Here is a 22,893-nt window from a genome sequence, read left to right as displayed (position 1 = left end):
CATAACCTCTCGACCTAGGTACTTGATTTTTGGCTTTGTTATTTCAATTACAGCGAACATCCCACTAGTCTCTACAAAAGCCTCAACAAGGCCTGAAAGCTTGTAGTCTGACATCTTACACACGATAAATTAGATGTGATGCAAATGAATTCAAATTAAAATCGCTCAACCTAGGAACCGCCTGCACTCCACCGGGTCATAATGATACATGCATTTCTTCTCAATTTTCCAGTGAGCATCAGTAGGCAAAGCCTCATGAGAACAACGCCGGTCGGGCGATATGTTGGACTTCCTGCTCCTCGAACTACACTCAGTTAGTCAGACGATCATTAATTCGGTCCGGGATATTGCAAAAATAAGATAAAAGAAACGTACCTCCATGAAATCCGTGGCAGTAACAAGAGCCATGAATGTCTTGACTAGTTCACATAGAGTCTCGTGGTGGGCGGTTGATGTATTTCCAATCTTGGCGGATCGTTTAAAGATTCCGACCATGCATGGCCGGTTTTCAGCCAAAAATATCCGGGTCTGCTCCTTAAGTTGTTCGTTATGGATACCTCGGGAGAAAACCGCGTACACGATGACCTGGAGGACTGAAAGGAGAAGATCGTAATATCTTTGAAGCGCATCGGGATTTTCAATGTCTAAAGGGGTTAGCAGGGTTTAATTGGGCCAGGATATGATTGACTAACCGATGCCGATGTCTGGATCAGCAGCGAAAAGTCGTGATTCGTGTACGGCTTGGAAAAGGCCAGAGTTGAGCACACAATTTGCTCCGCCCTTGGTTTGAGACAGCCGCTGAAGTAATGACAAAAGCGACTCAAAGTATGCCAGCAGTGCCGGGGTGTCTGAAGTTTTGATTAGTTACAATCACTTGGCTAGTTCAAAAGGGATATAACTGACCGCTTCCCTGAGCATTGTGAAGTTCGAGGGGAAGAGAGCGCAAGGCATCTAGGAATAGACTCAGATAGTTGGACCTCGAGATCAACTCAGCCAAAATACAATCAGTTTGGCGATCTAGAACAGCTAAACTGTTCAATAGCACAAGAGCAGATGCACGGCACGACTCTTGGCCAGTGTAGGCGTCATCGCAAATGGTCTCAATCAGGCTAGAACCAGCTGCTTTGATGACATGTTGGCTAAGACGTCGTAGGTTTTCGTGGCCCTTGTTCGATGATGTAATGCGTGTTATGTAGTGGGAACAAATACTGTAAAGTGTTTCTCTCAACAACACATTTCCTGTTGCCAGGTTAGTACCCCGGATGCAGAGTTGAAAGAGTTGGTGGAGCTTTTCGTCAATAACATCCCCACTTCGAGACGCATCTGTGGCCGATGGCTCCGATGCAAGTCCGCCGATCAACAATTCAGCCAATCGTGCCAGTTCAAGCGCTTCGGGAAGATCTGCCTCGATTGCGGTTGTGAGCTTAGGCAGAATCAATTGGATTGAATGTAGAATGAAAGCCGGCCTGCTTCCTTCGTCGATAGCAGAGCAAGTGATCATCGTAGCAACGAGCTCTACCCAGGAACGAAGGGCGTGATAGCGATTGATTTGAATCAGGTTGTTCTGCTTTGTTGCTAGAATGAACAACTTCAGGTCATTGGCCTCAGCTAGCAACTGCTCCTCATCATGCGGGCGGAGCGGTCCATTGGCCGTGAGTTCCGCTTTCCGCATTTGTATCATCTCCTCTACCCCTTCCATGCTGTACACGCCATCCTCCCGCTTGCTTTCCAATTGAAGAGCAACATCACCAAGCAAGTAGAGCTGGGGCATGTTGAACTCGCGTCCAACATCAAGATCGGCGAAATCGAAAAGATCAAACACGGACGGACTGGATATTGGTTCACCGTTATCCGCAAGCGTATTTCCGAGCAACACCGAAAGAATTTGGGCATGTAGAGCCGGCGATCTAGCCTTTGCTGTCGAGCGAACCTCGGTTGCGGCATATGTGAAGAGGTGACTGCGGTAAAGCAGGAATTCTGCCAAGGCAGTGGCAGCTTCTGTGAGCCAAAATTCCTCTGAATCAATAGGGAACCCATTCCAGGCAGTGCTCGGGCCAATGATCGGTTGGTAGGCAAACATCTCGCGCAGGAATGCCTGAGCACGCATTTCACCAAGGGTATAGTAGTTTGCCAGCTTCGATGACCACAAATGCTTCAGCACTTCAAAAGCCATACGTTTGAGGTGCACTACCCAAGATATAATGCCACCATCGAGAATTTCCGGATAAGACTTCAGGAAATTCACGATGGCATGCAGCAAGGAACTCTGATTCGCGAATAGCCCTTCCGATGACACATCGAGAATATTTCCCACGCAGTCGAAGCCTAGCAGCAGATGGGCTACCGTTGGGCGATCTGTGATCGTTCCTAGGCAGCTGTTCAAAAGAGCGAGAAGGCTTTCCCGAATGACATAGCCGGCAGCATTCGGGCCAAAATCAAGTTCTCTTACGTCAGGTTCCATTTGTAACACAAGAGGCCGGGATATGCTATCCACATCGACCTCAGATGCAAGCACCTCGACAATCTTGTTCGAAGATTGCCACTTGACGAGTTCCAGCGAAGTCATCTTGTTGAGCTTTCTGGAACTAGTAAGCTTTTCCAGTAAAGCCATGGAAATGACGGTGAGTTGCTCATGCGCTGTGCCACAATATAGACAAAGTGACGGGATAAGTGTCAAATTATTCAGCACGGTGTCCTCGAACGAAGCGAGCGAGGAGTTCGCTACGTTGGTCCGGGATGGTACTGGCTGGGAGTGTACCAAAGGCTTGACAATGTTAAAGTATGTTGATTGCAAGTCCACGAGCAAGTTCATAACCTCCAGACTCCGGTGCAAGGTCAGAACCAAAACAGAGTCAGGAGACGCGGTAGCAACGTCTGAAACATCTTGTTTAGAGGTTGCAAATAGAGATTTGAGTACATCTTCGTTGAAAAGCCAGTCCACCACGCGGGCAAACGGGTGCGAGCGAGCGTAGGTGAGCAGTGATGAAGTCTGCGTCGGAGAATCGGACACGGAAGGCTGGCTCAGAAGTAACACAAGGTCTTCGTTGAAGGATTTCAAGCTTGCCACAACGAAGTCCAGGCAGTTGAAGGTCAATAGGCGGGATTGATACTCGTTAAGATCTTGGATCTTCCGTGAAAAGGCATGCCCCAAGATGAAATCAACGTAAGGTTCAATCCCAGACATACGATAAGTTCCACCTAAGGTCTCCGGGAAAGGCAGTGACAGTGGGTCGTCGATTGAGTCGGATGAGGGAACAGTAAGTGCATTGATGAGAACAACAAATGAGTTTGTCTGGTCAAAGCTCTCTCCAATCTTTTGCAAGGCTTGTTGCTGGTGCCAGACGGCAGGGTTGGAAATCAAAGGCACTTTGCCAATTCCGGACGCACCGGTTCCTCCCGATAACCACCCATCAAGACGGACCCACGTTTCTTTTCCAACAGTGGATAATTTGTCAGTCATCAATGCCGAGAGAGTTGAAAAGGTAGTTGCCCGAAGATGCGATGGAATCGGCCCACTGCACAGGTCTAAGAGAGTGCTGACTACATTGAATGATTCGTTTTGCAGCATCCACTCTCGGATAGGTCGACTCTGCTTACACAGGTGGCCTATCAACCGAAGGTAGCATGTCAGCATCACTGGGCTCTCAGGTTCGTTCATTTCCACGGGCTCTGGTTTCCGTGGACGGAAGATCCCTGGCGGCCCTTGGGGGCTTGTTGTAGTGGAAGGCTTCTCAGTGACCCGAGACGCATAAAGCTTTAGTTCAGCGAACATTTGCGACCAATTCATTGTTGTAGATCGCTTGAACTTGGAAGACATAAATTTGTCTTCCTCTGACAGGAATCGATGCGCCGCAGCTGCATTTTCTTCGCCTTCTGATATGGAACACAGCATTTCGCAAAAAGCGCTGACCCTAGGAACAGTCTGCCGTTTGGACGCCCACTGAAGGAAGCCATAAAGATTGCCATCGGGGTCAGCCCAAAATTCTTGAGCGGCTTCTTGTCGGTGCTCGAAAGCGAATGAGATGATCATAAGAAGGGATTCAAGGTGAGTCCGCACCTCTACCAAGCCACGGTGGAGGTTAGAAGTGAGACCATCTCTGAGTGCAGTGATCTGGTCCAGTCGTTGTGAGTCCTCTTCCGACTTCAATCGTCGAACCGCGTCAGGCATATTTGCAACGCATGATTCCACGAAAACCTCGAGGTTTTCCATCAAAAGCTCCTTCATAAAGCCAGAGCATGGCTCGGGATCAGGCAATGACACAACACTTTCCCTGAGCAGTAATGTCACCAATTCGCTCCGCGCGGGGTCCGCCCACTCCTCGGTGTTGACGCTAGAGCAGATCGCAAGCATGAAATCAAGGGCGCCATCGTCGAGAGAAGACATGAACATCTTCGTACGCTCTTCGGACTCCTTCTCCGCGTCGACTGATGGGGATGAAAGACCATCAAAGTACCATCCACTGTAGACTGAAAGCCACAAAGCAACAAGGGCGGCGTGGAAATTTGACAGCTTCCAACCCTGACCATCCTTAGAGGTAGTGATTAGTTTGTGCAGGTCTCGTGCCTCCTTCTCGGATCCAGAGCCCTCGGGGGACCCATGCTGTACAAAAGACACAATTGTAACTGGAATGTAGTGAAACAAGAGTCCGTCGAAGCGATCAATGTTCTTCAACTGACTCACAAGTATGCGGAAGTCTTCGCAACTTGTGTATGTCCCTTTGAACATATAGAATAGGATCGCTCCGAGTGACTCGTGCTGCTGTTGCAGACTCGTACGTTGAAATTCAATGGCCTCCATGATATCGCGGTCATTTTCCTGGCCAACGACTGAGGCTTTTTGAACTTGATCTCCAAGGAGCGACAGCCATTTCTGGATGTCGGCCATGGAACTCAAGGCTTTTCGCGCGAAGAGGGAGGCATTCCGCAGAGGGCTGTCTTTGATTTCTAGAACGTGGGCCAGTGTTTCGTGCATGATAGGGTGGGTCATTTCATGTTCAGTTTCGCGCGATTCTCGGAAGATGAGACGTAGACACTCGAGGGTAAAGAGGCGGCGCTCATGGAAGCTTATTATCGCAGCGATCAGCGGGGGCCTGTCCAGCGCTTGTGAATTTTCCTGGGCGGCCAGGAACATAACTGCTGCTTCCATTTCATCGATGTCGAGCGCATCCGCAAGTTGCAGTGCGCCTTGTTGGAAATCCTGGTTCACCGAGTATTCAACGTCGGCCACGGTGATCTTCCCTGCGGTATCGCATTCAACGTTAGTGGCTTGTCAAAGCGGACACACGGAGATTCCCAAGGTAACCAAAATATCAAGTGGCCACTTACCCGAGAGAACAGCTTGACGGCTTGCATTGTTCTTCGCCGGCTTGTCTAGGAGTTTGCGGAAGTCTTGAATATGGATCTCCAATTCGAAACACAAGCGATCGACGTTGGGGAGTTGAGAGTTCGAAAGAGCAGAGAGGTCCTGATACAGACCTCGGAGGCCATTCCGAGTATCCTGTATCTCTGCCATGACGGCGGGGTGAAGTTGGGAAGTGAAGCTCGAGCTCTCTGTTTGTTCCAGAGTCTAGGAAGGCGGAACGCGACAAAAATCGGGCGGTAGACAGCTTTCCCAAGTACTGCCACTCCACTTTCCACTACAATCACCTCGCGCGCTTATCAACTCAATTATAAGCTCGCAGACTGCTGATTGATCTGAGATGTCTTTTTCTACTAGGTGCAAGAATATTTGTTGACGCTGAGCGTTTCAATGTCTTTTTGACGTCGAAAAAAATACCCTTAAAAAACGCCAAACACGAGCCCAAAAAAGACCCCCAAAAGAGACGCGATGGGGGAGGTCTTTCTCGACAAGACGATCAGCCTGCTCTCGTCAGAGAAGCAGAAGGCCCGGTCGGATGGTTTGGCAGGTTTGATACTTTCTACATTATCTCCTCGCAGAATCACTGGTCCTAACTCACCTGGCAGACTTGAAGCATATCTTCCAGCAGAATAAGAAGAGCTCCAAGCTGTAGGCAGTCGACTACCCCCAAATGAACCCTGCAAGCTATCCAGACTAACAAATCTTCCACCTACCTAGACAAACACTCAATGACAAAGCTTGCCATAAGATCTTCGAATCACTATTCCGTTTCGTCGCAGCAGAGAGGTCAATATATAATCGAGCCCAAAAGTCCACAAATACCGCTTCTGCATCGCGGCTCTCGACATGTGCTTCCGTACTCCGAATGGCCGTTGACCTCTTTTTGAAAAATTTGAGAATCAAAACAGTGCGCGCCATCGTTGACCACATTACTGAGACCATACCGGTCCCTGGGGAAGGGCTGTGGGAACCCCTGAGCCTGGACTATACCAAGTGTCTGGCATCGCTTCTGCGTTACCGTCCTCACACTGAGCATCTTGACGAAGAAGATTGGGAAACCCTCATAAGCTTTTGCCTTGCCAGTATTAGCTTCAAGGAGAATGAAGAAAGTCAATTGAGTATTCGAAGCGGTCATAGATTCGTTCCCGAAGATCAAGATGCTAGCGACAGCCGTTCTACCCCCTTGAGAGTGATTGCCCCCGTCCCATTCAGCAGGGAAAGGCATCATGGCAATATAAATGTCATTGAAGAAGTTGTAATATGTATTCAGCTCTTGACAACGAGTCCAAACCCTCTTCAAACTACAGCCCAAAGCATACTTCACGGACTTTCCGAATTTGTCGAGTCATCTGTGGGTGGAAATGCACACCAGCTCGCGTTCAATAGCATCAATGCAGTCGTTACAAAAGTCATGTTTGATCAATCCGAGCTTGTCCGTTCTGTTCTCTTGGGCCTGCTTCCAGTAATTCGACGCCTATGGGCTACTAAGTTACAAATTCTCAAGGAAGAGCTACTTGCCACCTTGATGCTGTCGATGATCGTTCTCGTGGACACTGCTCGAAAAGAGCCATCTGAATCCTTGGCGCATGATATCGAAGGATTGGCCAGTACACTTCATTCGGAATATGTGAGGCGGTCAGAAAAGGAAATCCTACAAATCGACGAAACAACACTCTATCAAAATGAAGCATGCCAGAACAGACCAGTATATGGACCTTGTCTCGGAACTGCTAGATCGGAGCATAACTGGACAGTCCTCTGGTTGATTGCAGAGCTTCTCAAGCTCTCGGATGGTATTCGTACCCGAATCAAGTCTGGGTCAACACGCGAAGGCTCAAGCAAAAGGCAGCGCTTCAGCTCTGAGATCCAGGACGTATTTAGAGACTCGGTCTCGGCCACAGGCACAAGGAGAATATGCGCGTTACAACTCATCCCATTCCTCGAATCCGAGATTGACATTGAGACGAAGGAACCCTTCTTCAAACAGCTTGTTCTGAACGTCTCTGACAGCAATGGCGCTGTGTCATCCTGGACAATGATTGCTCTGACGAGGTACGTAAATAAATAGTTACTAGAAAGACATGTGGGAAGACATTTTGGAGATACAGCCAGATGTACCTTACCAAAAGGACAAGAAGAAACGCCCTAACTGGAACATGAAAACAGTATTGCGAACGGGCCTACTTCCAAATCGCCTGGATTCAGAGCCCATTGGCCACGAGTAGTCGAATTTACCACGCGTGCATTCTCATCTCCGATGACATCGAGAGCTGCGTGTAACCTATTGAGTATGGTTTTGCAGTCAGACTTATTGGATTACTCAGTAGTTATGGAGACAACGCGGTCACTTTTGACTTCTGCTAATGGACCATCTGCTATCTCAGACTCATCTTTAAGGCTCTGGGCCTCAATTGCACGAATGAAGGCACAGCTTGATCCTGGGTCAGCCCAGCAGACCTCGATACAGATATGTGGCTGGCTAAGAGAAGTTTGGGCTGGTACGACACCAACCCTAAATGCTCCTTTTGTGATTTCTGGCTCTGACAGTCATTTTGCAGGCTCGGTGACCGATCGAATCCAGACAGCTCGAGTAGCTGCTTATGCCCGTCCGTTGGACTTACTAGACCTTTTTTTGTCATGCACTAATCGATCGTTCGCCATTCCTCGTTATCAGGTCACAGGACCAACGGGGCTCATAGCCCGTACTTGGTTCTTTCTACATGAGAACCGTGCATTGTTGGATTATTGCTTTTATACGAATTCTGCCCCGGTCAACCCCTGGGGTCTGCAGGAAACATGGTCCTTGGAGCAATTCTCTAGGCAAGACCCTGATGATATAGTGATCTTAGATCTGCTTCGAGTGAGATCTGAGTCATTTTTACACGCATGGCACGCTATGAATGAAGAAAGATCACATATCACTCCGGATAACTTACAGATTATGGCATCCTTTTGTGTTGTGGTCTGCCTCTTCGTGGCATGTCTCCCTCGATCATTGCAATCTCAACCTCGATCACAAGACTTGCATCAGAACTATCAACGTCTGTGGAACGCTATATGCGATTTTCTGGCAGCTCATACTCATGAATCTGTTTTCGTGCAGTCTTGCTTGGAATTGCTGTCGCCTCTCCTCGGTCCTCTAACAAGTTCTAACACTCCTCCTGCCATTAAGACCAGTCTTAAAGAGCTTGTTGGTCCACTTTCTAAAACGCTCGAGCATTTGCGCCAGAGCTCAAAGAGTCCAGCTACAGCTGAAGATCCCATGGATCTGGATGACCGATTCATGGCCGAGACCCCACTAGCCACGGATGAAACTATTCTTATCTTGAATCGGAATTCTCTGCCTATCGTCCTTGACCCTATCACATATCAACGCTGTGTCACCATCCAACTGTCGATAATTCTCAGAACCCAAGCAGATTCCGGCTCATCATCTGTCGTCGAATACCTGACAGGCTTGGATGAAGCCGATATCCTGGCAGCCCAAGCTATTTTACCTGAAATTTTCCAGCTCTGCTCGAAATCGGAGCCCTCAGAACTGCTCTCCATCCTAGAAGATTTGGGTGAAAAGTGTCTACAGTCTTATGAAATGGAGCGGTGTGAGGCTTCACATTGCGTTTGCATCCGCATGATGACCAGCTTTGTCGATTCCTGGACAAAGGGGCCTGACGATACCTTGAAAGAGTCGGCTATGGACTTGTATACTTGGTTCATGGAAGCGCTGCTGGCTCGGAAGAGAGCTGCCCCGAAAGTCTACATTGCCTTAGCCGAGCTCATCCAGGGGGTGATTAGCACATGCCCCTCATACGGCAATGAGCAGTCTCTTCCGTCACCACGAACAAGTTTGTTCACAATCCTTCGAGAAGGTGATGTTCCGGTGAAATTCAATGTTGCGAAATTCATACCTGCATTATTTGAGCGGTTTATTCTCAAAGACCACGATGCCATCTTCGATGATGTATTGGAAAGCTTGCCGCGAGACCCGGAATGGATCGAGGGAATTGCAGTCCGCCTTTTTGTGCTTTCGCAGTTGGCTTCTAGGTGGCACACTCTGCTGCGAAGAAGCATCTACCATCTATTTGAAACCCCAGCTCAAGTGCCATTATCACTGTGGTACGCCGAGAGATGTATGGTCTCTGTTTCTCAGACCCTTGGTATGCAAGACGCCAAAGAACTCTTTCGGCTTTTCTCGTCCCAAATACTCTATACATGGACCGAGACACAGAGTATCATGTCTATGCCATATAGTATATTTGGGTATGACAGCCTTCAAAAGATGCTAGTAGATGTCAAAGATGAAATCGTTGGGCAAATGATGATGCGTGCCAAGGAACAAGAGACAATTGAGCTTGCGAAACACCTCCAGATTCCACATCTCGTGCTCTTGGAGACCTCCTTTCACAAGGCCGAGGCATATAGCATCGCACGAGACATCAGTACTCCTCCAGGACAAGGTAGTCAGCCCAAGGGTGTTGAGATCCGTCTGCGGAAACTTCTCGGGGCAGACCAATTCATGACACAAATAGAGAGCCAGTTCCCCCTAATTATTGCTACGTTTTTCAAATCCCTCGACTACTACGACCAGATCGACCGAGCATTCTCAAAGCGTGAAAACTTCGGTTATGCGCTCGACATTCAGACGCAGATAATCAACAAAAGCACCTCTCAAAATTCATTGCCAGCAAATCAACAGCCCTCCTTTCGAGCACGATATCTCCTGGATGAGATTGAGTTTCTTTGCAGACGCATTGGGTTTGAATTTGAATTAATATGGACACCATCGCTGGTGTCTTTTGTTTGCCGTTCGCTGCTTGAATCAATACATCCCGCCCTTGGTTCGCTTCATGCTTGTTCTGTCATCCGCAAAATAAGAATCCTAACCTGTGTGGCTGGCCCCATCATACTTCAAGACTATCCTCTAGAGATGACACTAAGCTCTTTGCGACCTTTCCTTGGCGACATTCATTGTTCTGAGGATGCTCTGGGAATTTTCTGGTATCTACTCGAGGCAGGGAAACCATATCTCCAGGTGACACCAGGATTCACTGCAGGTATTGCTGTCTCGACACTGGTCACACTCCGCAGAATATTTTCGTCGTTACCTGAGAACACGACTCAGGAAAGTCAGTTGAGAAAAGTGCAGTCAAATGCAAAAGAATTCTATCAATGGCTGGTCGAGCTCTTCAGAGAGCTCCGTCTCTCTGATTGGGATGCAGAAACGAATGTATCATTTGATCGGCTTGTTTCACTAGCTGAGAAATTCTCAACATCTCAGGACTCCTCGGGTGGACAGGTTGGGAAAGATCTGGTCTTTGAAATTCTCAAAGACCGGGATTCTGTGACTTCGCTGTTGAGTAAGCCTGTAGCTGATCTTGTTCTGTCGCTCTTATGTCCCGAATTCGAGCAGACATCAGACAATGGGAATTGGGTCTCGAATGAAGATGTGGATCCCACTTCCCATGTTGTATCTCTATGGCACACACTTCAAAACTCCAATGGAGGACCTCAGTATCGACTTTGGGCAGCTCGGGTCATTGGAAGATCCTTCGCTGCCACTGGGAAGATTGATCAATTGCTCCTGCGAGAACAGGATCTCTCACTGTTTCAATCTCCTGAAACCTCTTTGTCGTCTGATATTTTCTGCCATTCCAAGGCCAGAATTCTTCGGGTGCTTTGCGATATGCTACACGTGCAAAAGCATTTTGAAGCTGGCCTGTTTGAGCGTACTTTGCAGATGATCGTCGGCAATATCACACGTTATCCGGATTTCCAAGGTTGCAGCGAGATGATTCCAGAATCTCTGATGAAAGCCCTCATCTGGAACCCATACATATGTCCCGCCGTTGTACTTTCGAATTCGGAGCAGGAGAGATGCGAAAATGCAACAACCAGCGCATCCGGGCTGTCGGTTGCTGATTGGGCTCGCAGCGTTTCCCTGTTCTTATCGAATGCTTCTTTAGAAGACCCAGTCATTGGGTCTCTTCGCAAAGTTCTCAACGTGACCCCTGGCTTAGCAGTGCAGCTGTTGCCATACGTGGTTCATGATGTTCTGCTGTCAGAAAAAGATGATAAAGGCGAAAGGGTAGGGGTCCGAGAAGATATCTCAGCTGCTTTCCGACAGGTGTTATCTGAGGCTGGCGAGGAAACATTACCCCACGCTCAGCTTGTGATCAACTGCATTCTCTACCTTCGTGATCAACCTGTGCCAGATGAGTCAACTATAGTCCAGCGCGATAAATGGCTTGATATTGACTTTGGTGAGGCTTCTTTGGCTGCACATCGCTGCGGTTTGCATAAAACCTCGCTGCTCTTCCTGGAAATACAAACATCCCGAGTGGCTGCAACATCTCGTCGGTCATCTGTCGTTAAATACGAGCCACCGCCTGCTTTGCTGCATGATGTTTTCAAAAACATTGATGACCCGGACTTGTTCTATGGCATTCAGCAGAGCTCATCTTTGAGCAGCGTTATGGAACGGCTAGAGTACGAAAGCTCTGGATTCAAAAATCTCCTGTTCCAGAGTGCAAAATACGACAGTGAAATCCAGATGTCTGACAATGGAGAATCATACGGAGTCTTGAAGGCTTTGAATGCTACAAACCTCCAGGGCATTGCCAATACGATGCTCTCTGCCTCCAGTAGTGCAAACGATGCGCCTGTCGCCTTTGACAGCATGTTGCAGGCTGCAACTAGTCTTCAAAAATGGGATATTCCAGTATCACCTTTGGATTCATCCCCGTCTGCCACTGTATTCCGTACATTCCAAAGTCTCAATACCTCAGGCTCTCTGCTCGAGGTCGCTGGCTCAATTGAAAACGGTCTGTTGACAACACTGGGTTCTCTTCTCAAAACCAGCAGATCCGCTATTCAGTTGCGAAGCTCAATGCGCGCATTGGGAATTATGACTGAAATCAGCGACACTTTGCAATCCGCGAGTTCTGAAGATATGGAGGAAGGGTGGCAAAATATTATGGCTAGAAGTAGCTGGTTGAAAACCGAGAGGTACGTGTTTCCATTTCTAAAACTGTCTACAGATACTAATTAGAGAGAGCAGCTATCACGAAGTTGGAGAAATTCTATCATGGCATGAGGCGTTGTTTTCATCAGTCAGGAAGAATGACATCCTCAAGTCACGGGCAAAACTGAGTCTCGGGGATTCACGACTTCTGGAAGCGAAAGTCATTCGACGATCCCTGGAAATCACAAGAACTCACGGTATCTCCCAGGCATCACTCAAATCTGCAATGAGCCTTTCAAAGCTTGCCGAACCGTGCGCAGCGTTGGGAATGAACATTGACGGCGCTTCAAAATTCGACCTTGCCAATGTTTTGTGGGATCAAGGAGAGATGACCGCGTCCATTCGCATGCTCCAGCAACTGAAGGGCCAGAATGACCTTCATAAGCAGGCAATCCCCCTCAGTCGGGCTGAACTTCTCGTCACTTTGGTAAGTTGGATCTTTTTGAAAGACACCTGAAGGAAATCCTCCCAAAAAGGCTTTTCTGGCTGACTCTAAAACCATTTTAGGGTCACTACGTCGCTGAAGCACGCTTAGAAAAGCCCGACTCGATTCTTCAAGAGTACCTATATCCTGCAGTCAAGGAATTGAAAGGAAACTCCGATGGAGAAGAGGCTGGACGGGTCTATCACGGGTTTGCAACCTTTTGTGATCAGCAGCTACTGAACCCTGATGGACTTGAAGATTTCAAGCGAGTAGAACAACTGCGTGATCGCAAGGAGAAAGAAGTTCTCGGTCTGGAGGAGATGATGAAGAATGCCACAGGCAAGGAGAGAGAATACTTGAAGAACTATCGGGCCAAAGCAAAGCAATGGTTTGACCTTGACGACCGCGAATATCAACGTTTGCTGCGAAGTCGGGAGGCTTTCCTCCAGCAGTGCCTCGAAAATTACCTTCTCAGTTTGAGGGAAAGCGATACTTACAACAATGATGCTCTACGTTTCTGCGCACTCTGGCTTGACAAATCAGACAGTGAGACTGCAAATTCAGCTGTTTCTCGGTATCTCAACGAGGTACCCAGCCGGAAGTTTGCGCCATTAATGAACCAGCTATCATCTCGCCTACTTGATGTTTCCGATGAATTTCAGAAAATACTCACTCAATTGGTGTTCAGAATATGTGTTGAGCATCCTTTCCATGGCATGTACCAAATTTTCGCTAGCAGCAAGTCCAAGGGAGGGAAGGATCAGTCTTCTCATTCGCGTTTCCGTGCTGCAAATCAGCTTGTGGATCGTCTAAAGAACGATAGTCACATCGGTCAGACTTGGATTGCTGTGCACAATGTGAACATCAGCTATGTGCGATTTGCAGTCGACAAACCAGACAGCAAATACAAAAGTGGTGCTAAAGTTCCGCTGAAGAACTTGACTACTGGCCAGCGTCTTGGACAAGATGCCATCACCTACAAACTACCACCACCGACAATGAAGATCGACCTCCGTGCAGATTGCGACTACAGTCACGTTCCTACAGTCACGAAGTTCCACCCTGAATTCACGATTGCTTCCGGCGTTAGTGCCCCGAAAATTGTGACCGCCGTTGCATCCAACGGCGAGCGCTACAAGCAATTGGTAAGCTTGAATTTTTTTTATTCGAATTCCCGTCAACGTTATTAACTTAAAACTAACAAAACAACAGTATAAGGGAGGAAATGACGACCTGAGACAAGATGCTATCATGGAGCAAGTGTTTGAGCAAGTCAGCAGTCTTCTGAGAGACCACCAACCCACACGCCAGCGAAACCTAGGCATCCGAACATACAAGGTCCTCCCATTGACACCAAGTGCAGGAATTATTGAGTTCGTTCCGAACACAATTCCTCTTCACGACTACCTAATGCCCGCACATCAAAGATACTTCCCAAAGGACATGAAACCCAACTCTTGCCGGAAACACATCGCCGATGTGCAGACCAAATCCTTTGAGCAACGCGTCAGAACCTACCGACAGGTGACTGAGCACTTCCACCCAGTAATGAAGTATTTCTTTATGGAGAAGTTTAACAACCCCGACGACTGGTTTAGCAAGCGGCTAGCCTACACACGAAGTACCGCTGCGATATCTATCCTTGGTCATGTCCTCGGCCTCGGCGATCGACATGGACATAATATTCTCCTAGATGAGAAGACCGGAGAGGTGGTGCACATTGATCTCGGTGTAGCCTTTGAACAAGGCCGTGTACTACCTGTTCCTGAGGTAGTTCCGTTCCGTTTGACGCGCGATTTGGTTGATGGATTTGGCATCACTAAAACCGAAGGCGTTTTCCGGCGCTGTTGCGAATTTACCCTGGAAGCACTGCGTCAAGAATCGTACAGCATAATGACGATCCTTGATGTTTTACGTTATGACCCATTGTATAGCTGGACTGTCTCCCCGCTTCGGGTTAAGAAAATGCAGATGCAGGACAATCAAGCCAGTGATGGACCTCCAGCTCTGCCTGGTGCGGCTGACGCTCTCGTCTCGAAGAGCGAGAACGAGAATGAGCCTAGTGAAGCTGATCGTGCGTTGACAGTGGTGGCGAAAAAACTGAGCAAAACGCTCAGTGTCACTGCTACTGTCAATGAATTGGTGCAGCAGGCGTGTGATGAAAGGAATCTTGCCATGTTGTACTGTGGTATGTTTCTTTTTCCTTATTTGATCATCGGCTGTTTTACTAACTTTCAACTAGGCTGGGCGTCTTATGCGTGAGCTTTGTGGCATCTTGCGTGAGTTTTGCTACGATACTGTTGATATCTTCCGGTTTTTGTTTTTATATGTATATAAGGGGATCAGATTTAGCAACATAGTTACTCCGACTTTAAAATGGACATATCCAAGCGCATCTCATTGGATAAACAGACACCTAAACAGACACGTCACTACGGTTCCACGGATGCCAATGTGTGTAGCGATACCAACGTTCAATTCTTTGGAGGTCAACCTATCTAAGATGTGAATTAAGATCCAGACTAATCAAAACGAGCTTAGTTCGAAAGCTGTGTGTTGCATCGTAACTACGAAAGTTTCTCGCAATCAGACTATGATCTGATCGTCCTTATCGACGGCTTCAAGGAGATCCTGGACTTTTCTAAAGAAGATTCCTTTGAAATATCTCTCCCTCTGATCCTGGACCGTGGCATCATCGAAGCAAGCCGCCCCCGTGACAGAGTAAAGTTGATACTCAGCGAAAATAGCGTCATCGCCTCCACTCATCGCCTCCTGCTCTATCTCCGCCACAGCTTTATGCGACACGGAAAGTGCAGGATACTTCTCGGCAAAGGCGCGGCTAATATCTGCCCAGCATGTCTTTTCCCCGGTGATGTAGGTGTATTTGTCCCACTTGGCACTTTCCAACAAAGCGACAAGACTCTTCGCTACATCCCGGGCACATGTGACATTGAACGGCTCGCGTCCAGTACCTGGAATGACCATTGTTTGATTGGCGACGTCAATTGGAAACGCAGGCCCGATATCCTTGAGATATCGATTCTTGCTTGGGACGACGTAGTCAATCAACCAGCCCACAGAAACCAATGTCCACTCCAACTCAGATTGCTCACGAAGCATTTTCCGCACAGGCTCGCGTGTATGGAAGTAGAACTCGGGCTGATGGGGGTGCGTTTCAATGTTGCCACCAAACTCAGAGGGAATGAAGCGCTTGCAGACGCGGCTCTGTTTGCACGCCTCCATCAGGGCAAGGTGTACATCCACGAACCCCTCTGAATAATCGAGAATGGTGGAGATTATGGCTTCGCAGTCCGAAATTGCATTGAGAATTGACTCCACGGAGTAGTCAACTACCGCTTGGGTCACCTTCGGAAGACCTTCGAATCGAGGTTTCAGGCTGCGGGATAACACCACCACATCATGGCCCTTTGCGGTGAACTCCTCGACGAGATAAGAGGCCAAGTCGCCCGATCCTGCAATTGCTAAGCGCATGTTGACAAACTGGCGTCAGGTAGTACAATTAGTATGATTTCACCGTATGCAGACAAGACCAGTACTCACAGACCGAATACTTGGGGAAAGAAAAGAAAGGGCGAAGATGAGCAAAGAGTACAGATGGAAGTATGAGTGATTCTAAGCAGGGTGATAGAAAAGGATGTGCTTGTAGAAAACAAAAAGCATGGAATTGGAAGAGGGTTCAGTGGTTTTTATAGTAAAATAGAAACGTGGTCAGCGTTGGCTAAAATAGGCAATATAGCGTGGAAACTGTGCTTGGATGGCCATATTCTCAACTTCATGGAATCTACTCTCAGAGCTGATTAGCAAGCTGCATATACAATTATCAATCCTTCCACGCCAGTATTATGAAGCAAAGTGCCAATTTTCAGGAAGGTTGGTCATACCATGGGGTCCGCGGACTCCGAAATGCCAAGAAATGCCAAGAGCGGATATATGCTTACCTAAGTTGTAAACAGGCACTCCTACTGTCCTACAGCACTGAGAAATGCTGAATGAATGGGTGAATTAGTGAGAAAAAGTAAATGAACTAGAAGAATTAAAGCTAGCTGAGGAGATATATAGTTCAGATACTCGACGTATAACCACCACTGAATCAAATATATGGCTCTCGCATTTCCGATTACCTGGCTTAAATCTTAGAGCAAGGGACAGCGTTCGCACTGGAAACATCAATCTCGTCTAGGACAGTTCCAGCGGCAAGAGCACCTTGCTCAAGGGCACCCTCGATAAATCCCCTCCACCCGGAGGCCCAATCGGAGTTTGCCATGAGGACATTTCCATGGCGCTTCTGAAGCTCGGCAAGATACTTGGTGAGGAAACCGGCGGGATACCAGGCGGCGCCGGCCTTTGCGTAAGGGTCTGCAACCCAATCGTGGAAGACCAGCTTCTTGATGTTCATAGGATGAAACCGCTGCAGAGCAACCTCAAGTCTCTCTGGTTCTTCAAGTGGGTTAAGGATGCCTCGGTTGTCACCAGCGAATGAGGTGATACGGGTCGACTTGCCGCCAGCACAGAAGCCGTCTCCATAGACGTAAAGTAATTCGCCAGGCCATGTACAGCCTCTGAGCCCGCGGAGGTCACCCTCAACCTCGGCATGAATTTTGGTTAGGTAATCAAGCTGATTGATCTCGAGGGCTTCCTGGCGGAGAGCAGTGAGAGGAGGATCAAATTCGATAGTAGGGAGAACTGCGACAGGAATTGTGTTGATGACGCGCCTCGCACGATAGACTTTGGTATGGGTGCTGCTAGTGGTGGCAGTGATAGAAACAATGCCCCTTCTCTCCATTATAGACTTAATGGGAGTTTTGAACTCATATTGAAGCCCAAGGCGGACTGAATCATCGAAAATACGACGAGCAAGTGTGGACTGGCCTCCACGAATCTTGTAGAGAGTCCATATCTCCTCAAAGGTTTCAGGACTATACCCCTGGAGGGCCTGGGCGCGGACCATCTCCAGAAAACCCATATCCTCAACAGATCCACCACCACAGTGTGGAACGAGGGACTCGATAAGGGCGAGCTCGTCAGCGGTTAGGAGATGCTTGATTTGTTCAATGCGGTCACGGCATGAGAGCTGGTCCACAGCTTGGATCTGCTCGAAGGAGACGCGGAAGTTGCCAAGCGATGAATGAGGAAGGGGACATATATCACGACAATTATTGCCGTCAATGTTGATAAAAATTCTCCAAGCCCTGGCAGTCATTTCACCGGCCTCCTGGAGGGTGAAGGTTCGCGATCCCGACCCGGTATCAAGGGTGAAGTAAGAGCAACCACCATTTTCGGTACGCGTCATAGTAACTTCGTCTTGAAGACCATATCGCTGCATCTCGGCAAAGAGACGGCCGTGAACATGCGACACCCAGGTACCACCCATTTCGTATGTAGTCCCGTCAACTTCAGCACTCCATGTTCGGCCACCAATACGGTCGCGAGCCTCGAGAAGCAGAGTCTTCTTGCCTACACATTATTAGCAGGGGATTTACTTTTGATCCTGTAATTCCTTCCACTCACCAGCCTTGACAAGGTCGCGGGCCGCAATCAAACCAGCGTAACCGGCACCGATAATGATAGTCTCCCAGACATGCCCGTCATCCGCTTGGTGGACCTTACTCTCAGGCTGAATGACACCGTAGGTGTGCAGTCCTCCGACCAGTCCATCACTTTTGGTGTAGGTGTGGCCCTCGCTTGAGAGTTTGGCTTGATAGGCGGTCATAGTGGTGTTGGGACGGGAGGTGATGAATGGGAGAAGACGCGGAAGAATGCACAGCTGGGAGCATGAAAATATAGCACGACTACTGATTCTAAGTATTGGAAAGTCTAGGGTATCAGTAGCGGAGAAGTTAGAAAGCAAATTACATGCTAGAAGCTATGGCGGATAGCGGATACCCCAGATTGCGAAAGTTGGCTGAATTACCCCAATGGGAATAACCATACGAATCGGCCCATCGCACCCGCGAATATAGAGCTAGCACTTGCTAATTCAGGTATATGTGATAAGTTCTGTTCGAATTTACCTTGGTCTGTTTGGACTTGTTGGGTCTATTTCCATTGTAGGCAATAATCGCAGCGGCTTATTTCCTTCTTTCGTGAAACAGACATTGTGCTAAACGTTGTCCTGTTTTTAGTGTTGGAGACCTCGAGCCCAGAATTAGTCTCCTGATAGGCATCCAGGCAAGGTACTTTGATAGCAGCTTCGCCATTCTGTCGAATGTGGTGGGAATATCTCTATCGCATACATTGTCTTATACTCTACAAAATGAGCGAACAGACATCCGTGAATGATATAGACTCGTTAAATTGATATTTTGTCATCGTTTCTTCATCGGTCGGCATAAATTTGAAGGCCTCGTTTTTTCGTCACTCCAAATCTCTTGTATTACAGTATTACAGCACCACAAAAAAAGTACTGGTCTGTATCTTGAATGTGGAATATTCAGAATTCATGTACGTGCTATTTTCCAAATGTTGGTCTACCTCAGTTCCTTTTATTTCCGCTTGCATCTTCTTTCACTTCCATTCCTCTCCTATCTTGATTTCCAAACACCCTAGGGATACGCAGTTAAAGACTGAATCGCACAACAATAGTAGGATTTATCCCCTTTGCAATCAATCTCCCTCAGTTCCACAATATAAGGTGATCTTCCCTAGCAACTCGCATAGATATTCTCCTCAATCTTGCGGTACAACCTGACCACTTCAAAATCTAATTGGAAAATAAATCAGCTCAATCGGCATTGAAGTTTGCAACTTGACTTACCTCCGTATGGTAGAATCTGCGTCGCGATAATCATTGCAATGCCTTTTTCTCTGTCGGCAAACCAATACAAGTTTGCTATTCCCTCCCATGATGCCGTTCCCTTGGATCTCCCAGTAGGACTCTCCTCGTGGCTTAATGCAAATGTGAGTCCCCAGCCATCAGTCGGGTCCCCCGGCTCGGGAATAATTGGACAGCTATTTGCAAGATTTGCTTTGGCTGCATGACTCAACTCATTTCGGTGTATGGGAAACTTGGGGATATGATCCGTGAACATATCTAATGAAACCCTTTGACTTAGCTTCTACCCGCCAAAATAATACAGAATAACAAACCCTGAATTGTTTCTGGTTTTAAAAGTTGATAATTCGTTTTCGGACATGTACCATCATTCAGAATAGTTGCAAGGACCTCTGTGTTGAATGTTAGCGGTATCTCAATGGCGAGTACATCCCGAAGAGAAACACCCACTTGTATAATGCAATGGAGTTCCAAAAGCACCACAGCCTCCCATACAAAATCTGTGGCCAGATATATTTGGGTTCGATTGTAGGCTGTTGCGGCATATATGGTCCTGAACACTGAGTGCACCATTCGCATCGCGAAAATGCATGTATGCCAGTCGATCCTTCATTTTCAAGCCTGGGAAAAATCTAATTTCATCGGCGCCTATTGGAGTGAGGATGTTCCGATTAAAGTAATCTTCGAGGGAGGCATTTGTGACTCTCTCAACGACTTCCCCAACCCAGTCAATTCCCACTCCATACGTGAAGCCGCTGCCGGGTTGCTGGGTTAATGGACGGTACAACACATCCTCTCGTCGCCCTGAAAAATCGTCCAGCCCAACTGGTCTTGCCCATGTGCAAAGTTCATCGTTATCAAATGCATATCCAAATCCAGCTTTGAGTCATTTCAGCGTGAATTCGGACCCGGGTTGAGACGGCTCTAACTCACATGTATGGGTTAACAGCATTCTAAGAGTAATGCGATTTTTCTGCGCGACTAGTTTGAAATTGCCTGATTCATCTTTTGACAGGACCTTCAGGTCTTTCAGCTCCGGTACAATAGTGTCCAGCTGGTCAGGGTCGTCTAGAGAAAGCCTCCCTTGCTCCACGAGCTGCATACACGCAATTCCGGTAAGCAACTTCGTGCATGAAGCCAACCAAAAAACTGTGTCGAGAGTCATTGGCTCTGAACCATTAAGTTTCGTAGGTCCAGATGCATGACTGAATATCTGATCTCCCTTGCGGTTAACTGCAATGCAGACTACGCCAGGAATCTTGGGGGTCGGTCCGCTAGTGAGATCGTCGATATGTGCTTTGATTTTTTCAAGCATTTTGGCCAGGGTAATATCTTCTGTTGTTGGGTTGTGAAATCCACTAACTTAAAGAGAATCTTTATCAAAGACAAAATAATTACACACATGAGGTCTCTGATTATCTTATTGTAACGATCGATTCACTCATTTCCCTGTGTAAGCCAACCAGGATATTGAAACTTCGCCGGTTAAGTGCTTCAGGTTGATTGCCGAAACTCATATTCTGATGGTGGCCCGTGGTGGAGCATCTCCAAGAACTCTAATCAGAACGCTAATCTTCCAGATTGGGAAAACAGCCCAACCAGCATTCCTGGCATATGATTGGTCCGATACTATAAGGATTTCTTCTAAGATTTAGATAAGCAATATCTTAATTCAACTCCGTAGTCTTAAAATAGTGCTGGTCAACTTTAGCGGTTCGAGCAGAAACGAATGATAAGCCATGTTTATGGACTACGTCCGCTTGCCGTAAATAAATATTACATGGCAGATTATAAAGCTCGGACAATCAAACTTTCTCCGTGGTAATAATATAGGGTATTTCTATATATGTATAGTACATTTAGTCCTACAGGAGCGGACTAGTACCTTACTCCTATTTATTAGCACTCCTATGAGGCCAAATGATATGAGTTAGTAAGGTCTATACTTGAAGGCCTTTTTGCAAAGGTCCCCCAAAATTAGGAGTTGTTATGAAGTTGTCTTTCTATAGGGGAGATCCGAAGAAATTAAATTTCAAATCGTAGCCTGACCTAGTTGCAACCATGTGCTGAATGGGCCCAGGGAAATGAATTGGGGCTTCCCAGGGTGAGATACTCTTTGGAAAAATAGGGTAATGCTAAAACGTCATGTCTTCAAAGCATCATGTCTTCAAAGCATTGAAATAATTGCTAATTGAACTCTTCATAATATGTCACTCTCAACCCCAGGGTAGAAATGGTCTGGAAATAAAGATAAGGCTTCACATCGATCAGGCATGAAACAGCGCCGCTTCGGCTGTCAATTCAGCCCTCATACCCGCCACATTTATCTCCTTCACAATTACCAATACCCAAGTCGGAGTGTGGCCGGGGAACCGTAACTTGAAGATTTCCTGCATGAATGATTCATGCTCTGGATTCACTAGATAGCTCACCAGCCTAAATGCTTCTGCAAGTCCACGCGAGACACCTGCGTTTTTCAAGGCTGCATCTAGACAATCGAATATGGCCTCAAATTCTGCCCGAACCGAACTGTTCACCAATTCACCGGTCTTTAAGTCTAAGCCGATGTGACTAGTGGTATAGACAAGTGAGGTCGTCGGTGACACTGGGACTGTAGCAGTGGTCGCCAGTGAGAAGGGCTTCAAGCAGTCACCCACAGGGCCTGGCAGGTTTTGATAGGTGATTGAACGCATGTCGGGCAGCTGTATTGGAATTTTTGCAAATTTGGCAATTGATTTGGCGTCAAAAGAATGGTAGAAGCAAACGAAGAACAAAACTTTGGATGAGAACAGTTTCAGCGGGGGACCTCAGCAAGAAAGACCAGTGATCTTTCCAATTAAACGCACCAGTTCGTATATAAGCCGACCAACGAGGTAAAAGAATTTTTTTAAAAAAACAACGAGCCACCTATTCCACTTGATTAACAGAAGAAAGGAGCAGGTCACTTCACTTGCTGGCTCACCTTCCTAAACGGGTATTTCTTATCGCATGGCCTAGAATTGAGGTAGCCGGTTGGTTGAGGTTTGTCACACTTTGCCTTAGGTGGGTGGTTTTCATGATCATTTCGGTGTTTGGGGATGCATGTTTTTTAAATTAGATCACGGAAATTAAATCTCTCTAAGGGGCTAAGGAGCTGGATGATTGGGCTCTGCACCTTTGATGCCCTTTACTCCCTATTTCTCAAGTTCATCCACGTGCCGTGTTTAAAGCAAGAAAGTCCTCAACAGCACTAATTATATTGCTGATAATGATGTCACTACTCCCATGAAGCTCTCTAAATAGCTTCCTGGGGACAAAGG

At 47.4% G+C, this 22,893-nt stretch overlaps 7 protein-coding genes across 7 annotated transcripts; 3 read left to right on the top strand and 4 right to left on the bottom strand.

Annotated features, from left to right (window-relative positions):
* Positions 1–253: 253 nt before the first annotated feature.
* PEX2_076200 (nuclear pore complex Nup192/Nup205 family protein) lies at positions 254–5,512 on the bottom strand (the record flags this gene model as incomplete). Its single annotated transcript, XM_016744890.1, has 5 exons — positions 254–304; positions 376–644; positions 693–848; positions 904–5,238; positions 5,326–5,512. The coding sequence occupies 5 exons, from the start codon at positions 5,510–5,512 to the stop codon at positions 254–256; spliced, it is 4,998 nt and encodes a 1,665-aa protein (XP_016598373.1).
* Positions 5,513–5,827: 315 nt separating this feature from the next.
* PEX2_076190 (uncharacterized protein) lies at positions 5,828–5,992 on the top strand (the record flags this gene model as incomplete). The annotated part of the gene is made up of 1 exon (XM_016744889.1): positions 5,828–5,992. One exon carries the CDS (start codon positions 5,828–5,830, stop codon positions 5,990–5,992), a length of 165 nt encoding a protein of 54 aa, XP_016598372.1.
* A 232-nt stretch (positions 5,993–6,224) lies between these two features.
* Positions 6,225–7,427, top strand: PEX2_076180 (Telomere-length maintenance and DNA damage repair; the record flags this gene model as incomplete). Its single annotated transcript, XM_016744888.1, has 1 exon — positions 6,225–7,427. One exon carries the CDS (start codon positions 6,225–6,227, stop codon positions 7,425–7,427), a length of 1,203 nt encoding a protein of 400 aa, XP_016598371.1.
* An 873-nt stretch (positions 7,428–8,300) lies between these two features.
* Positions 8,301–15,063, top strand: atmA (DNA-binding protein kinase TEL1; the record flags this gene model as incomplete). Its single annotated transcript, XM_016744887.1, has 5 exons — positions 8,301–12,361; positions 12,405–12,804; positions 12,885–13,946; positions 14,014–14,989; positions 15,044–15,063. 5 exons carry the CDS (start codon positions 8,301–8,303, stop codon positions 15,061–15,063), a joined length of 6,519 nt encoding a protein of 2,172 aa, XP_016598370.1.
* A 324-nt stretch (positions 15,064–15,387) lies between these two features.
* On the bottom strand, positions 15,388–16,293 carry PEX2_076160 (uncharacterized protein; the record flags this gene model as incomplete). The annotated part of the gene is made up of 1 exon (XM_016744886.1): positions 15,388–16,293. The coding sequence occupies one exon, from the start codon at positions 16,291–16,293 to the stop codon at positions 15,388–15,390; it is 906 nt and encodes a 301-aa protein (XP_016598369.1).
* Positions 16,294–16,948: 655 nt separating this feature from the next.
* On the bottom strand, positions 16,949–18,532 carry PEX2_076150 (flavin monoamine oxidase family protein; the record flags this gene model as incomplete). The annotated part of the gene is made up of 2 exons (XM_016744885.1): positions 16,949–18,276; positions 18,331–18,532. 2 exons carry the CDS (start codon positions 18,530–18,532, stop codon positions 16,949–16,951), a joined length of 1,530 nt encoding a protein of 509 aa, XP_016598368.1.
* A 931-nt stretch (positions 18,533–19,463) lies between these two features.
* On the bottom strand, positions 19,464–20,909 carry PEX2_076140 (serine hydrolase domain-containing protein; the record flags this gene model as incomplete). Its single annotated transcript, XM_016744884.1, has 5 exons — positions 19,464–19,522; positions 19,577–19,852; positions 19,909–19,986; positions 20,045–20,473; positions 20,528–20,909. The coding sequence occupies 5 exons, from the start codon at positions 20,907–20,909 to the stop codon at positions 19,464–19,466; spliced, it is 1,224 nt and encodes a 407-aa protein (XP_016598367.1).
* Between the last annotated feature and the right edge of the window lie 1,984 nt (positions 20,910–22,893).

This window comes from Penicillium expansum (assembly GCF_000769745.1).
Source record: "Penicillium expansum strain MD-8 chromosome Unknown contig261, whole genome shotgun sequence".
NCBI classification, from domain to species: domain Eukaryota; kingdom Fungi; phylum Ascomycota; class Eurotiomycetes; order Eurotiales; family Aspergillaceae; genus Penicillium; species Penicillium expansum.
Note: the sequence above shows the minus strand (reverse complement) of the source record. Positions and strands in the feature narration are given on the sequence as shown.